The sequence below is a fragment of the Macaca mulatta genome, chromosome 7 (genome assembly GCF_049350105.2).
Source record: "Macaca mulatta isolate MMU2019108-1 chromosome 7, T2T-MMU8v2.0, whole genome shotgun sequence".
Classification (NCBI taxonomy): domain Eukaryota; kingdom Metazoa; phylum Chordata; class Mammalia; order Primates; family Cercopithecidae; genus Macaca; species Macaca mulatta.
This window is the reverse complement of record NC_133412.1, coordinates 140,900,606-140,915,826: the sequence shown is the minus strand read 5'-3', so window position 1 is coordinate 140,915,826 and position 15,221 is coordinate 140,900,606. Positions and strand designations below refer to the sequence as shown.

Here is a 15,221-nt window from a genome sequence, read left to right as displayed (position 1 = left end):
ATATCCTCCTGGGCTTGGGATGCATGGCAACATTGTATACGAAGTTGAGTTGGACAAGGGCCAAGTGCCAACCAAGGTAATCTGTGGCAGCTAGTCACCACCTAGGAAATCGGTGCTCTGAAACTGTTTGCTTCTTGAGTTTCATATGTTTCTTTGATTTCCTTTTCCTTTAGTTTCCCATTGAAGTGTTATTTTTAGGGTATTAGGACAGTCTTGGCCAAGCCAAAGAAAAGATTTTCCACCCCAGTCTACATTAGCTAAGGGTTTGAGGCTAAAAGAAGCCAGGAATAGCGAAGGCAGTGGAACTGGGGCAGTTAGAGAAGCATCTAGGAGGGAAGTCTGGAACAACTGAAATCCCTGAGCCCTTCTCATCTGGGATCTTGTTTCCTGTACGTTAAGGGGCACTCTGTCAAGGCAGGAAGCCATATCCATATCCAAGCACAAGTCAATAGCAGAAAAACAGCCCCAATGGTTGCAGGGGAATTCAGGGAGCCAAGATGGGAAGGTCGAACTGTGTCTTAGCCACCAATCCCCAGCATGGTTTGTGCAGAGTCAAGGCCTTTCACTTGCTCAGATGTTAACTTGGGGCAAGTCTTTTCTGGAAACATGACAAGAGGCCAAGACTGGCACATGTTCCTTGCCCAGGCTGAGCAGACTAGACGGTCTTTTTGGTGTTTGGCAAGACACTACAGAAAGGTGAGATGTAGCCTGAGAACGAGGCGATTCTGAAGAAGTAGTGCTGAGGGAGGCTGTGTCTTATAGGAGCACCTGAACACTAGAAATGATGGAGTCTGGAATCTGAACAAGGGGAACAACTATCACTTAATATTCTGAAAATGCCAACCACATGCCGAATCAATACCCATGCCTACCTTTGTTTTCTTTTGCATTCTTTGCTGCTCAGCTTCCCAATATTTGGTGTCACTTGCTGTTGGTTGTAAGTGCATCTAATAATTTGGGAAATGATGGAAACTTTCAGATTTTAAATATTTTCTCTAGCCAGATATTTAACAAAATGCCTTTAAATGAGAGGCAGTACAGCATTGTGGTCAGGAGTATCCACTCCCAGCCCTGTACCACTGTGAGCTGGCCAAGCTGTGATCCTTGCTAAGGATGGCAGGAAATGATGCGTTCTGCAAGTGGAGCCTCCTTCAGGAAGGAAGGAGATGGGGATAACACAGAGAATCGCACTCCTTTCCTAAAAGTCAAGGGGAAGAGTGTCTCCGTCATCACTCAAATTTCCTAAGGCCATTAGGCTATGGGGGAGTAAAATCCTTTCCCTTTGGGTGCCAGATTCTCACTGAAACTGCTTTTGTCTGTCTGCCTAACTCAGATGGATTCCTCCCAGCAGCTACAGACTCTGAGCATCCTACATTCCAGCTGCTGTCTTTGCCCTGAGTTCTAGGCCTAGGCCTGCTCCTTGCTATTCCCCAGTTCTTGTAGCCCAGATTTAGGCTACTAGTCCCTCACCCTCAGCAATTGGCCTCAAGGTTACTGAGTATCTTAGAGAATATCCAAAGAGATTTCTCAAATATTCAGGTTTCAAATATTTGACAGAAACCAAGAATAGGATGATCTTTTTTTTTTTTTTTTTTTGAGACGGAGTCTTGCTCTGCCGCCCAGGAGGATGATCTTAATTAAGCCAATCATACTAGCCAGTAGTGTGGCAAGCTTGAAAAGTTTATAAAATAGAATAGCCCAAAAGATTCCAAACACACAAAATATAAGGACTCCGTCTATACTAAGGAACACTCTTTTCAAGGTGTTATTCTGTTCTCTCAGAAAAAAAGGATGTCTTATAGAAAGAAGATTCTAGTGAAATAAAAATGGCTATGTTTGAATGTATGGAAATGGAGGAACTCAGCCTTGTGAGCAGGTTTGCTCAAGAACCCTGTGTCACCAATACCAATACCAGCGTGATGCTCCAGATGTGGCAGCTGGGGTCAGCACCTTGCAGCCCATACATGACTTGGTTCCTTCTGCCTACAGCCAACCTCATCTGATATGCATAATGGGCCCCAATCCAGGCCTGCCCCCTTGCATCACTGTTTACAATGATTAGCTCTTAGATCTGGGATGAACGCCTGGCACACATGTGTGAATCCTTGCTCTCACACCCACGGTTTGTTTGCTACACAGAGAGCAGCCCAGCATGCTTGCCCTTCATACTCCATGCTCCTGGTTTTCTGTTTGTTCAGCCCAGGGAAGATATCCAGGATCATCATCATCAACGCCCTGCATGCTCTGTCCCCCACCCTTGCATTACCTTTTCCTTGCTTTTCCCCTCCTCCATCTTCCCTTCATTCTTTTCCAAGCTTTCCAGTGGACCCAGCAGTGTATAAGGCACAGGTCATAGGTCCCTGTAGTAAACATATAAGGTTGCTTCCTCAGTATTATTTCCTCCCTTGGCCTATTCATGGTCTTGGATTTTTCCTTGCAGTGATTTGCAACTTCCTCCACCATGGGAAGCAGTAGGGAATGGCTGTTAAGAGTGCAGGTTCTGGAGTCAGGCTACCTAGCTCTACTCTATGACTTAGCAGGTGTGTGAACTTTGAGAAGCTATTTAATTTCTCTGTGCCTCGTTGGCCCCATCTGTAAAATGGAGTTAATGAAACCTATCCCAAAAGATTCTTGTGAGGAATTCTAAACTTATTACTAAAAGTGCTTTACATTAGCTATATTCTTCCCCACTGGGTGAGGTGAGAGGGATAGACCCCAGCTCTAGGTGGGGGTAGTGATTGGCTTAAGCCAATTACCATAGCCCATTCCCAGCCTCAGTGATTGGTTCAGAAGGGAGCCCAGGATTCACTTCATGCTAATGAGCCACAAGGAGATTTGCTAGGGCTTATGAAAAGAAAAGCTTCCTCTCCTTTCAGAAGGACCATTCTCTTTCCCTGATTTGTTAGACAAATGGGGAAACATGAACTCCAAGTATTAAATGATGTTCAAGAAGTATTAATGTTGTTAGGAGTGATAATGGTATTGTGGTTTTGTAAAAAGCAAAGGTTCTTATTAGAAACACATACCAAAGTATTTATGAGTGAATAATATGATACTTGCAATGTGCTTTAAAATATCCCATGCCCACCTCCCCCAAAAAATGTCAGAAACAAGATTGATAAAATGTTAATAATGTTGATGCTGGATGATGAGTACATGAGAATTCCTTATACTCTTTGCTCTACTTTTGTCTATTTGAGAATTTCCATAATAAAGGTTTTTAAAAGTCCACTTGCTATTGAAGAAAAGAACATTTTTGTCACCTGATGCCCTTTGGATGCCTTAAAAATGAAGCCAATAAGCATGACTTATTTTGTTGATCAGCTGAAAGATTAGGCACATCTCTCTGCCTATTCATGGTGACCGTCAACCCTTGAGGCAAGAAGCAGGTCACCTGGGCCACAGCAAAGGACAGCAGAGAGACCGGAAGTGGGAGAAGCTATGAATTTAGGACAAGAGATTATCAAGGCTTGGTTTTCCTGTATCTGTGGATCAAATGAAGTCCTACATCTGGCCTTAATCTGTGGTGGAGCTCGGCATATCTGTAATTGAAGACATTCTTCTCTTTTAGATAATAAAATGTTACCGCTGGAAGAAAATTAACAAACGACTCAACTGGACCATCTTATTTTGCCCCCAGATGCCATAGTCTAAGAAGGTATGGGTGGCTGGGTAGGGTGAAATGCTACTCACTAAACTAGCAGGCTGGTTCCCCTGCTTTGTTCCATTTCTCTTCCTTGCTGCCCTGAGAAAATAAATAAGACAATAAGATGAATGCAGTCTTTATTTTCTCTAAAATTTGAAAGGTAAAGGGAACACTTTACAAAAAGAAACCATCTGCATGATTGAAATGGGAAGGTCCAGGTGAGAGGAAGGAATCTACTTGACCAGGGTTAGCCAGGATCTTTGTGTGTTGGTCCAGACTCCAGGGTGGTGGCAAATAGTTTTAAAAAGAAAGAGGTCAACCAAGAGTTGGATTGTATAGCCCCTGGAAATAGGCAGTGATGATGCTCTTCTTGCCTCAGCTGAGCATCTGGTGCTGATGAAGGAATTGACCCAATTTCTCAGGCTCTTCTGCCACCCACATGCCCAGCCGGGGATCTACCCAGTCCTGCTGCCCCCAGAGGGTTGCTGACTCTCCAGGTCTTAGAGAAGAATGCTCTGTAGGTATCCACATCTCATGCCATAAGCCAGTCTCACAAGAGTGTGAAGAGTGCAAACATTCCCAGAAGGGTCAAGAGGATCAGAGCAGGCAGGATTCGCAGCACCAGCCAGCCAAGAGGACAATCCTTTAGGGTTGGCCTTCTCCTTGGTCCCCATTCATTATGGCATAGATTGGGCCTGGTAAAGCTGCGGCTCTTCCACCAGCTACTCCCACCGGATTCCTAGAAGCTCACAGCTGACATTCCATAGGCGCTCAGCTGTTTTGTTATTTCGGGCCCTTGGAGACACCCAGGTCCTCTTGCAGTCACTGGAGGGCAGAGGAAGACGGTAAATTCCAGGAATGAGAATTAGCAGTCTGGAAATCTTTATGGTCCCTTTCTCAGAATGTTTCTAAATGTATAAAATACAATATATGCCAGACTCAAAGAAACTAATTATATAAAATGCACTCTAAGAATATGTTAAAAACAAATTTGTGATATAGTAATACACAGGCTTATTTATTAATGTATTCTATAACAAGATCTAGTACCAGGTCTAATTATCAAAAGATTTCAAAGTAGTGGCGAGCAGAAGTGACATTCTAGGATACCTGCAACAACTGCAATGTGATATGAAAATATTTATAATTCTATTGACAAAGTCACAGGTATCACTACTACTACTACAGTTCAGTGCCTACATTCATAATTGAAGAAAATGCCAAATCTCAACTGGAGGTTAAACTAAAGATGAAGTTATTTTCCCATCCAAGTTCACAGGCCCCTTGAATTCTGTTGACAGGCCCACTTGCATCATGAACCCCAGACCAAGCCCTCCAGATTTGCTTTGGAATGAGCAGGGGGCCCGAGGACCAGAGGGATAGGGGGTGGGAAGAGAACACAGTTCTCATCATGTTTGTTTGTTTGTTTGTTTTTAATGTTCCTTTTTTCTAATTATAAAAGCCCTGTAAAACAGTTGGAACATGCAGTGCTGATAAAAGAAGAAAAGCCTATCATGGCTGGGCATGGTGGCTCACACCTGTAATCCCGGTACTTTGGGAGGTTGAGGTGGGCGGATCACCTGAGGTCAGGAGTTCAAGACCAGCCCGGCCAATATGGCGAAACCCTGCCTCTACTAAAGATGCAAAAAACAATTAGCTGTGTGTGATGGTGTGTGCCTGTAATCCCAGCTACTCAGGAGGCTGAAGTAGGAGAATGGCTTGCACCCAGGAGGCAGAGGTTGCAGTGAGCGGAGATCATGCCACTGCACTTCAGCCTGGGCAGCAAGAGCAAAACTCTGTCAAAAAAAAAAAAAGTCTCTCATTCAGTTGCTTTCTGTACAGTCTTTTTTCTTTGTTTGGATATAAATAGAGATGTAGTCTCTCTCTCTCTCTGTCTCACATAAAACCGGGATCATACTGTGTCTAGTTTGAGGAGGATTTTTTTTTTTTTTTTTGAGATAGGGTCTCACTTTGTCACCCAGGCTGGAGTCCAGTGGTACTATCACGCTTCACTGCAGCCCTGACCTCCCAGGCTCAAGCCATCCTCCAACCTCAGCCTCCCGAGTAGCTGCGACTACAGGCATGCACCACAATGCTGGGCTAATTTTTTGATTTTTAGTAGAGATGGGGGTCTCACTTTGTTGCCCAGGCTGGTGTGGAATTCCTGAGCTCAAGCAATCCTCCTTCCTTGGCCTCCCAAACTACTGGGACTACAGGTGTGAGCTGCCGCACCCAGCCTTAAAATTTTTTTTTTTTTTTTTTTTGAGACAGAGTCTCATTCTGTTGCCCAGGCTGGAGTGCAGTAGAGCGAGCTCAGCTTACTGCAGCCTCTGCCTCCCAGGTTCAAGTGATTCTCCTGCCTCAGCCTCCTGAGTGGCTGGGATTACAGGCATACACCACCATGACCAGCTAATTTTTTGTATGTTTAGTAGAGATGGGGTTTCACCATGTTGGCCAGGCTGGTCTCTAACTCCTGACCTCAAGTGATCCACCTACCTCAGCCTCCCAAAGTGCTGGGATTACATGCATGAGCCACTGCACCTGGCAAAATGTTTAAAAAATAAAAAACACCTAGCATAAAAAGATAAAAATCATCTTTCACACTCTGCTTGGCTCTCCCTAAAACTCCCTGGAAGTAACCACTACTGCCCAGTGGCTGGGTGTCCCTCCAGACTGTTCTCTCTATGTATAAATAATCATATAGTTTTGTATTCCAGTTTTTTTCCTTACAACATTATATCACTAACATTTTTCTATTAATTACGTATTATATAAAAATATGATACTTAATGACTGTGTATTTTATCACATATTTAAGGCAGCAATGTTAAACACTTAGACTCTAGAGTAGCAACTGTCCAATAGAAACATGACAGCAAGGCCGGGCGCAGTGGCTCACGCCTGTAATCCCAGCACTTTGGGAGGCTGAGGTGGGCGGATCACTTGAGGTCAGGAGTTCGAGACCAGCCTGGTCAACATGGCAAAATTCCATATTGACTAGAAATACAAAAACTAGCTGGGTGTGGTGGCGTACACCTGTAATCCCAGCTACTTGGGAGGCTGAGGCAGGAGGATCCCTCAAACCCAGGAGGTGGATGTTGCTGTGAGTCAAGATCATGCCATTGCACTCTAACCTGGGCAACAGAGTCAGACTGTCTCAAAAAAAAGAAATATGATGAGAAACACAAATGTGAGCCACATATGTCATTTTGAATTTTCTAGCAGCTATATTTAAAATGTAAAAAGAAATTGGTGAAATTTATTTAGTAACCTTTAATTATACATTAATTTATTGAGTTTTAAATAAACACTTTATTTAACCCCAAAATAGCAAAATCATTTTAGCATGCAATCAATATAAAAAATGAGATATCTTTTATCTCATTTAAAAATGTAAAATGAGATAATTTACACTTCTTTTTTATACTATAGGTTGAGCATCCCTTATATGAAATGCTTGGGGCTAGGCACGGTGGCTCACACCTGTAATCCCAGCACTTTAGGAGGCCAAGGCAGGTGCATCACCTGAGGTCAGGAGTTCAAGACCAGCCTGGCCAACATGGTGAAACCCTATCTTGACTAAAAATACAAAAATTAGCCCACATGGTGGTGGGCACCTGTAATCCCAGCTACTCAGGAGGCTGAGGCAGGAGAATTGCTTGAACCCATGAGGCAGAAGTTGCAGTAAGCCAAGATCATGTCATTGCCCTCCAGCCTGGGTGACAACAGTGAAAATCCATCTCAAAAAAAAAAAAAAAAAAAAAAAAATGCTTGGATCAGAAGTATTTTGGATTTTACGTTTATTTGAATTATGAAATATTTGCATTGTACTTACCAGCTGAGCATCTCAAACCCCAAAAATCTAAAACCTGAAATACTCTGAAATCCAAAACATTTTTAGCACCAACATACAACTCAAAGGAAATGCTTACTGAAATATTCCAGACTCCGAATTTTCAGATTTGGGATGCTCAACCTGTATGTCTTCAAAAATCTGGTATTATACTGCATCTCAATCTGGACTAGCCATATTTCCAGTGCTCAATAGCAACATGTGGCTAGTGGCTACCACATTGAATGGCACAGCTCTAGAGCCAGATTGCCAGGGTGTAAATCCCAGATCTACCACTTACAAGCTATATGACCTTAAGCACGTTTCTTAATTATCTTGTGCCTCAGTTTCATGTGAAAACTTGGGGTAATGTTACCTGCCTCACAGGGTTGTGATGATTATATGAATTAATACACATTACACACTCAGAACTGAGTACCAAACACATTATAAAAACTCAAGCAACATTAGCTATTATCACTTATCCATTCCCCTCTCATCAGACACTAAGATTATTTCCAATGCTTCACAGAATAAATACTGCACTGATGAAAACCTTGAACAAAGAGGGACAACAGAGCAGACAGGGCTGGATTCTGTCATGGAATCGGAAAGAGATTTCACCCTGGGCTTCCCTTTATTCCCAGACTCTAGTTGCTCATTGAGTTCATGATAAGATTCAGCACTAAAATTTCTACATCTATATTTCAACAGATAGTGCCAATCTTGGCAGCATTGAGGGACAGAGTTCACACCGAAGAGAGAGGACATTCCCCCAGCACTTTGTGCTAATTGGTATTAAAAAATTCATGAATCAAGTGAGCCAAAAGCTTAAAGAAGGAGAAAAAGGATCCAGAGGGTCTGCTCACATTCTCTCCATGGCATAACCAACAGCAACAGTCTTCTTTAAAAGCTTTCAGAAAGCTGCAAAGTTTACATGGAAAAGTGGCACACGGGTATAAAATAGAGCCAGAAAAGCAACTCTTCCCAACACATAAGTTTGTAATGTAAGTTTCCTTAACAAAGCAACAGCATTCTGTTTGCAGGCCTAACCCAAACCTGGATTGCATCATCAGGAACAAACTTAGCTGCTCAGGATGCACAGCCCAGTGAGTCCTACACCGCCCATGCGCACAGGTGGTGGAGAGAACCGCACTGCCTTCACACACCTGAAGTACTTGCCACTCAGGGGCTCCAGGCCCTCAGCCAGGGCGCAATGCAGGCTGGTCTGCGCCCCCTCCCGCGCCGTCTTGACAAAGGGGGAGAAGAGCCGCCAGAGCAGGCAGAGCAGGGAGGAGTGCCGGACCAGCTCTGAGCGGACAACACCTGGGTGCACTGCGTAGGTGGTGACCCCGGTGCCTAGGACAAAGAGGGCACAATTAGATCAGGGACACACTCTGAGCCCAGGAAAACAGCTTATCTCCTGCAGCAAAATACACAAGTGAGAAAGAGGGACTCAGGAAACATAACCCCCGGATTCAGCAGGTACCACTCCTGGCCAGGCGGAATTTGAACAAGAATGAATTGATCTCTTTCAGAAAGATCTATAGCCTTCTCAGCCTTCTATGTTCCAAAAGGAGTGCCTGGTTCAAGATCCTTCTATTTCAATGTTATTTTTATACTGTGGCTTTAGTACTAGTAATAAACATGACAACATGTAGTGAGCAGTATCAATTATTGACAGTGGTATCTTTATCATTTCTACAGGAGGAATTTAGGGGTAGCAGTCTGATTGGAAAGTGGTGGGTAGGACTTTATTTTGAGCTGCATTTGCCTGCCAAGCACATTTTATGAGGTATAGGTTGAGGGATGGTGATGCAGATTATGGGGGTTAACACCCCCCCAAGATATCCCTGGTGCCATCACTATTTTTCAGTACCAATTATGTGCCAGGGCTATACAACATGCTTTAAATGTATTATTTCATTTAATTCTTAAAGAGGCTTGTGAAATAGAATATTTCACAATATTATGATGCCCATTTACAGCAAAGAAAACTAAGTCACAGAAAGTTTAAGTAAATTGCCTAAGGTTATACCTGGCAGGGTACAGGGCCAAGATCTGAACTCTGATGTAAAGTTAAAAACATGGAATGGACTGTCTGCATTTGAATACTGACTCAGCTAGGAATCTTCCTTGGGCAAATTTCTTAATCTGTCAGTGCCTGTCTTTTCGTATTTAGAGTGGGGGAAAATAATAGCACCCACCTCACAGGAAAGTTGGAAGTATTAAGTTAAGATGTGTAGTGCATGGCACACATAAACCTCTCAATTATTATTGTAATTGTTATTGTTTATTTTTATGATTACCGTCTTCTTGTTCTATAGGCATTCTGGAAGTAAAGATCATTGTTCCCAAACTCTGGTTTATTCACAGTAACAAATGATCCCCTAGATCTGCAGATGTCAGAGCCAGCAGCTCACCCAATGCTCCAGAGGGGCACATAATTATTAAGGAGTAAGAACCGGCCTGACCTGATTTTACAGCTGAGAAGATGAAGTCAGCGGAGGTTAAAGGGGCACATCCACATCCACATCCACATGAGGCTATAGCATGTGGTAGAGCAAGAGCTTGGACCCAGGGGTCTGAAATCCAGCGCTAACTCCCTGAGTCCAGGCAGTGGCAGCTCTGTAGCTCAGATCACCATATGGACCTCAGCAAATGGCACCCAGAAGGAAGCACCCTAGGTTTAAAGCCGAGCACCCACATTTCAGTTCTGACGCCCTCACCTGCCATATACTCTTCAGCTGGCCATTTCCTTGGACCTCAGTTCTGCTCTATAAACCTGTTACAAAAGGCCTCTGCCACCAGATCACCTGAGATCAGGAGTTTGAGACCAACCTGGACAACACGGTGAAAGCTCATCTCTACTAAAAATACAAAATTAGACAGGTGTGGTATTGCGTGCCTGTAATCCCAGCTTACTCAAGAGGCTGGACAACACGGTGAAAGCTCGTCTCTACTAAAAATACAAAATTAGCCAGGTGTGGTATTGCGTGCCTGTAATCCCAGCTTACTCAAGAGGCTGATGCAGGAGAATCACTCGAACCCAGGAGGCAGAGGTCACAGTGAGCCAAGATCGCACTACTGCACTCCAGCCTGGGAAATAAGAGCGAAACTCAAGTCTCAAAACAAAACAAAACAAAACAAAACAAAACAAACAAAAAGCCTCTGCCTGTTGCAAAAAGCTATTGTGAAAATCAAATGAGATCAGAGATAAGATACGACATAAATACAAGGTAACTTTATGAGGTTCTTAACCCCTGTTTGATTTTAAGCTCCCTGGGGGCAAGGACTCTGTTTTTACTTCATTCATAACCTCATTCTCCTTAGTGCACAGTGCTATTACTGACACGTGCATGTTTGACAGCCTGACTTCCCAAGTTTTTGTGGACCTCTAATCTGGTCTGAGGACCGTTTTTGCTATTTTAAACCTGATCCTTTCTCCAGACTTACCTTGGAGCCTCTTCGCCAGCTCACGAGTAAAAAGTATATTGGCCAGCTTGCTGTGGCAATAGGCAAAACCCCTGCTGTAGCGCTTCTCGCTCTGGAGGTCGTGGAAGCGAATCTTGCCAATGTGGTGAACCACCGAGGACACGTTAACCACCCGTGCAGGGGCAGACACCTTTAGCCGCTCCAGGAGCAGGTAGGTGAGGAGGAAGTGGCCTGTGAGGAGAGCCAGTTGAAGGTGGAACGGCAGCTCAGGCTCAGCATGTGGGAGCCGAGAGGACTTCAGTGTTAGCTCACTATCTTCTGGGTGTGAACCAATTTTGATGCCATGAGTAACTCTAATGGTCAATTTGGTCTGAGTCTGTGGATTCCTCAAAGCAAGAGCCAAAGCTGGACTACAAGTAAGGCAATCATACTTAATCTATATTACTTTGTACCTCTGCCCTTGACCCACCTGCTGGCTTCCTACTCCCACTCTGTCCATGATCGCATAACTAGGGACCCAGGTACACTTGTGTATAGACAGAGGGATAGAATAGTCAGGGAAGATAACATCTGCTTAGGATCAGAAAACACATTCCATGCTCTCCTCCCTAAAGTCTTCGCCTTGAACGCTGAACCCCAGCCTGCCTTGTACCTCAAGTTCTCAAGGATTGCCTACCTCCATGGACCAACCTATGGCTTGGTTGGCCCTCATGTAGATGTGACCCCTCCAGCCAAGCCCAGATTCCTGCATACCCACAGGCCTGGCCCTGCCTGGCAAGTCTTGTACTGCCACTGCCCCATCCAAGAATGACATTCTTCTCCCTGGTATTTCCTGAAATTTGGGGCTTCTTAATGGTATGGGTAGGAGGATCTCACTTTTTTAGACTGATCAGGAGAGGTACAGCGAACAAGCCAATGGGTCCAGTCTATTGGAATTCCTAGGCTCTATGAAGGCCCCTGGACATTCTCCACATTTACACAGGGTCATCTTCCTAAAGAAAAGATAGTGGGTGTACCTCATTTTTTAGTCACCCAAAGATACTTACCCAGATGGTTGACTCCCAGGTGGGTTTCAAAGCCATCAGCTGTCTTGGAATATGGACACATCATTACTCCCGCATTGTTGATCAGGATATGGAGCTGCTTTTCCTCTATAGGGCACAACCAAGGAGATCCTGTGGTTAGCAAGGAATCCCCTGGCTGCCTGTCATAGACCTGCATAATTGCCCCTTCCCTTTGTTCATTAGTTGTCTTTGTTGGGGTAAGATTTTGATAGGAGTCACTTGCTCTGCCTCTTCCTTTTAAAACAAGGTATTGCCTCAGCAGTCAATAACTATCCTTCATTTGGATCTATCTCAGTGACATCCAATAAGCATTGTCACTGGGTTTCTAATGAGTAATTTTAGTTACTATTATCTTCCTGGACATTGTTCATTCATTTATTCAGCAAATGTGTACTAACTACCAACTCTGGACCAGGTGCACTCTGCTGGGCACTAGGAATCCAGTGGTAACACAAGCCAGACATGGTCCCAGGATGTCCCTCATGGATTTCATAGTCCTTGGTAGAAGTTGGTCATTTTCCAAGATCCAGAAGAACTTGCCAGCAGCACAACTTCGTCTCATGCCTATGGCCACAGAAGGTTGATTCTCAGGATGAAAGAAGAGAGTGGCATTGTGGCCACACCTTGATGCCAAGGTGCAAGCCCAGACAGGGAACTGACACCTCCAACATTCCCACTGCTGAGGCAAAAAGACGATAAGGATCCTGCCCAGTCTGTCTACCCACCATGCTCTTGCCAATTCCCTGTCCTGCTGGTTCATGTGGCAGAACCTGTCTAGTGGCATGGATCATGGTTCTGATGTAAAGACCATAGATGGTCCAGGATGGAGCAGCCACTCCCATACCTGATTTCCTGCTTTTCTAGTTACCCATCAGGACCTCACCTGCCAGAAAGGCCTCAGCAAAGGCTCGGATAGATTTGGTGTCTGATAGGTCCAATTTCCGCACCAGCACCTGGGAGTTCTTTGTATCCACTCGGATTTCACTGGCAGCAGACTCCCCCTTCAGTACATCTCTGCAGGCAATATAGACTCGGGCTCCTGGGTCCAAGACAAAAAGAGAGCAGTATGTTCATATCCTAGGCTATAAAAGAGGTACAGTAAGTGAGCTTGGGACCGGTGGACAGAGCATTCATTCTCCCAGCCCTCCCTCAATGGTAGAGTGGCCATATTGCCACTTTGGGCTTTTCACAGTAATTCAGTCTTCTTGCTGTCAGTTTAATCCCGGGCTGGGAACCTGGTTCCGAGGTTTTACATTCTGATATTTAATGTCGCTTAGTATCTCCTTTTAGAATAACTGACTTGGCTATACACAGACATCATTGTTTTCCTTATTTTATTTAATAGAGAAGGAGTAGGGAAGAAGCAGTTTATTGAAGGCCACAGTGTAAGTTGGTGTCACAGTTGGACTTGAATCCTAAGTTTCTTGAATTTCTAGTCAGAGCCCCCAAGCCTAGGAGGAAACATAAAGAAATATGGACAGAGGCCCCAGTGGAAAGAAGGGTGGGAGGCATGGCCCTTTGGAGACTAAAGGGGAAACACTTACCTCGGCTAGCAAGCTCTCTAGCCGTCTCCTTGCCAATGCCTGTGTTGGCGCCAGTGATCACCACTACCTTCCCAGGAAGCTGCACATTTGTTCTACACACTCCACCAGCAAAGAACTTCCTATCGGCAAGGGAAACAAGAGCGTCATGTACCATCCTTCACTAGCTCACACTAAGATACATTAAAAAATAAATAAATAAATAAATAAATAAATAAATAAATAAATAAATAAGCTATCCAGTCTCAAAGAAGGATATCTTTAAGTTGCAGTCAGGAGACTCATAAAAGCTCATCTTCATGGCACAACATTTTTCCATGGGGCAAGGTAGTCGCCTGTTCAGCAGTGCAGGTGGGAAGGTCACTTGCCCAGAAGCCACAAATAATCATATTAGCAAACAGAGTAAACGCTCTAGTCAGGGCCAATGGAGATTTTCCCTGTTAGATAATAAATACATCTAGCTCTTATCTCTAGAGGTTCCAGAGGAAAGCTTTCCCCTCTAACCTACATTCAAAACATACGCATGATAAACATTAGCGGAGTCAATATTCAGTAACCGTTATCATGAGTAACTGATGAATAGCACTCTGTGGTGGGTGATACACAGGTACTGCTCTTAGCACTCTGGGGGATGGCATACACGGGTACTGATCTTAGGCTGCCTCTCCAGTTTTAGGGAGTGGGGCATTTCCAAGGCTTTCAGCCATTGCATTAGAGATTTCATTCTGGCCAATGGCAAACAGAAATAAAATCTCCTTTTTTCAGATCTCTGGGCAGAGAGCACTCTTTTACACGAAATTGACTTCACAGGTCCCAAAACAGAATACAGAGGAGCAGAACTAACATTTCCTGCACAACATCTGACTGCCAATTACTAGGCTAGGCACTTTCCATATGTAATTTATTTTAATCCTCTCAACTTCTCCAGTATTATTTCCACATTACAGTAGAGAAAACTGAGGCTCAGAGAGGTTCATGTCACATACTGGTGGCAGAAGTGGGACTTGAACCCAGATCTCTATGGAGAACCTAGAATAACACTGCCCTTGGTAGGTCCATTTAACCTCCTTTATCATCAGAAATTTTTTAGGCTGAGCCCAGTGGCTCATGCCTGTAATCCCAACATCTTGGGAGGCCAACGTCGGGGAGGGTCGCTTGAGCCCAGGAGTTTGAGAGCAGCCTGGGCAACATAGTGAGACCCCTATCTCCACAAAAAATTTAAAAAGTAGCTGGGTGTAGTGGCACATGCCTATATTCCCAGCTACTCGGAGGCTGAGGCAGGAGGATTGCTTGAGCCCAAGAGTTCAAGGCTGCAGTGAGCTATGATCACACCAACGCACTCCACCCTGGGGTGACAGAGCAAAAATAAAAAAGAAGAAATTAAAAAATTCTCCACTTAGAACGCACATTTATTTGACACCTCTAGAAATCCCACAGCAAAAGAGTCATCCCAAAACACTAATTGAGGGTAGTCTTAAAGGGAAGAGAGTTCGTTTCATTCCCAAACTACCTGGTACTTAACAGCATGACAAGCCAGCAGGGCCACCTTGAATAGGGACAGAGTCTCTGAATTCTTCAGAGACACCCAAAGGAATAAAATGAAAAAGCAAGGACTCCCACCTAAGGTGTCTGTTGAGCTACTTGACAGAGTCATCCACGCAGCCTTCCGCTGGCAGTAGAACTCTCCCCAGAGCTCAGGTGGG

The 15,221-nt window shown here is 44.3% G+C and overlaps 1 protein-coding gene across 4 annotated transcripts in view; it reads right to left on the bottom strand.

Moving 5' to 3' along the window:
- Positions 1-1,575: 1,575 nt before the first annotated feature.
- The window catches only part of RDH12 (retinol dehydrogenase 12), a 35,562-nt gene continuing 21,916 nt past the window's right edge, over positions 1,576-15,221 (bottom strand). The window contains exons 2-9 of one of the 4 annotated variants that reach the window (XR_013395185.1): positions 13,522-13,640; positions 12,861-13,016; positions 11,960-12,064; positions 10,935-11,144; positions 8,648-8,837; positions 3,889-4,471; positions 3,694-3,745; positions 1,576-2,360 (exon numbers count right to left, since the gene is read on the bottom strand). Coding sequence is in view for 3 of the 4 variants with exons in the window: in XM_077938365.1 (XP_077794491.1) it covers positions 4,369-4,471; positions 8,648-8,837; positions 10,935-11,144; positions 11,960-12,064; positions 12,846-13,016; positions 13,522-13,640 (898 nt within the window). In the remaining variant the exon portion in view is untranslated. 4 annotated transcript variants of the gene reach the window in all.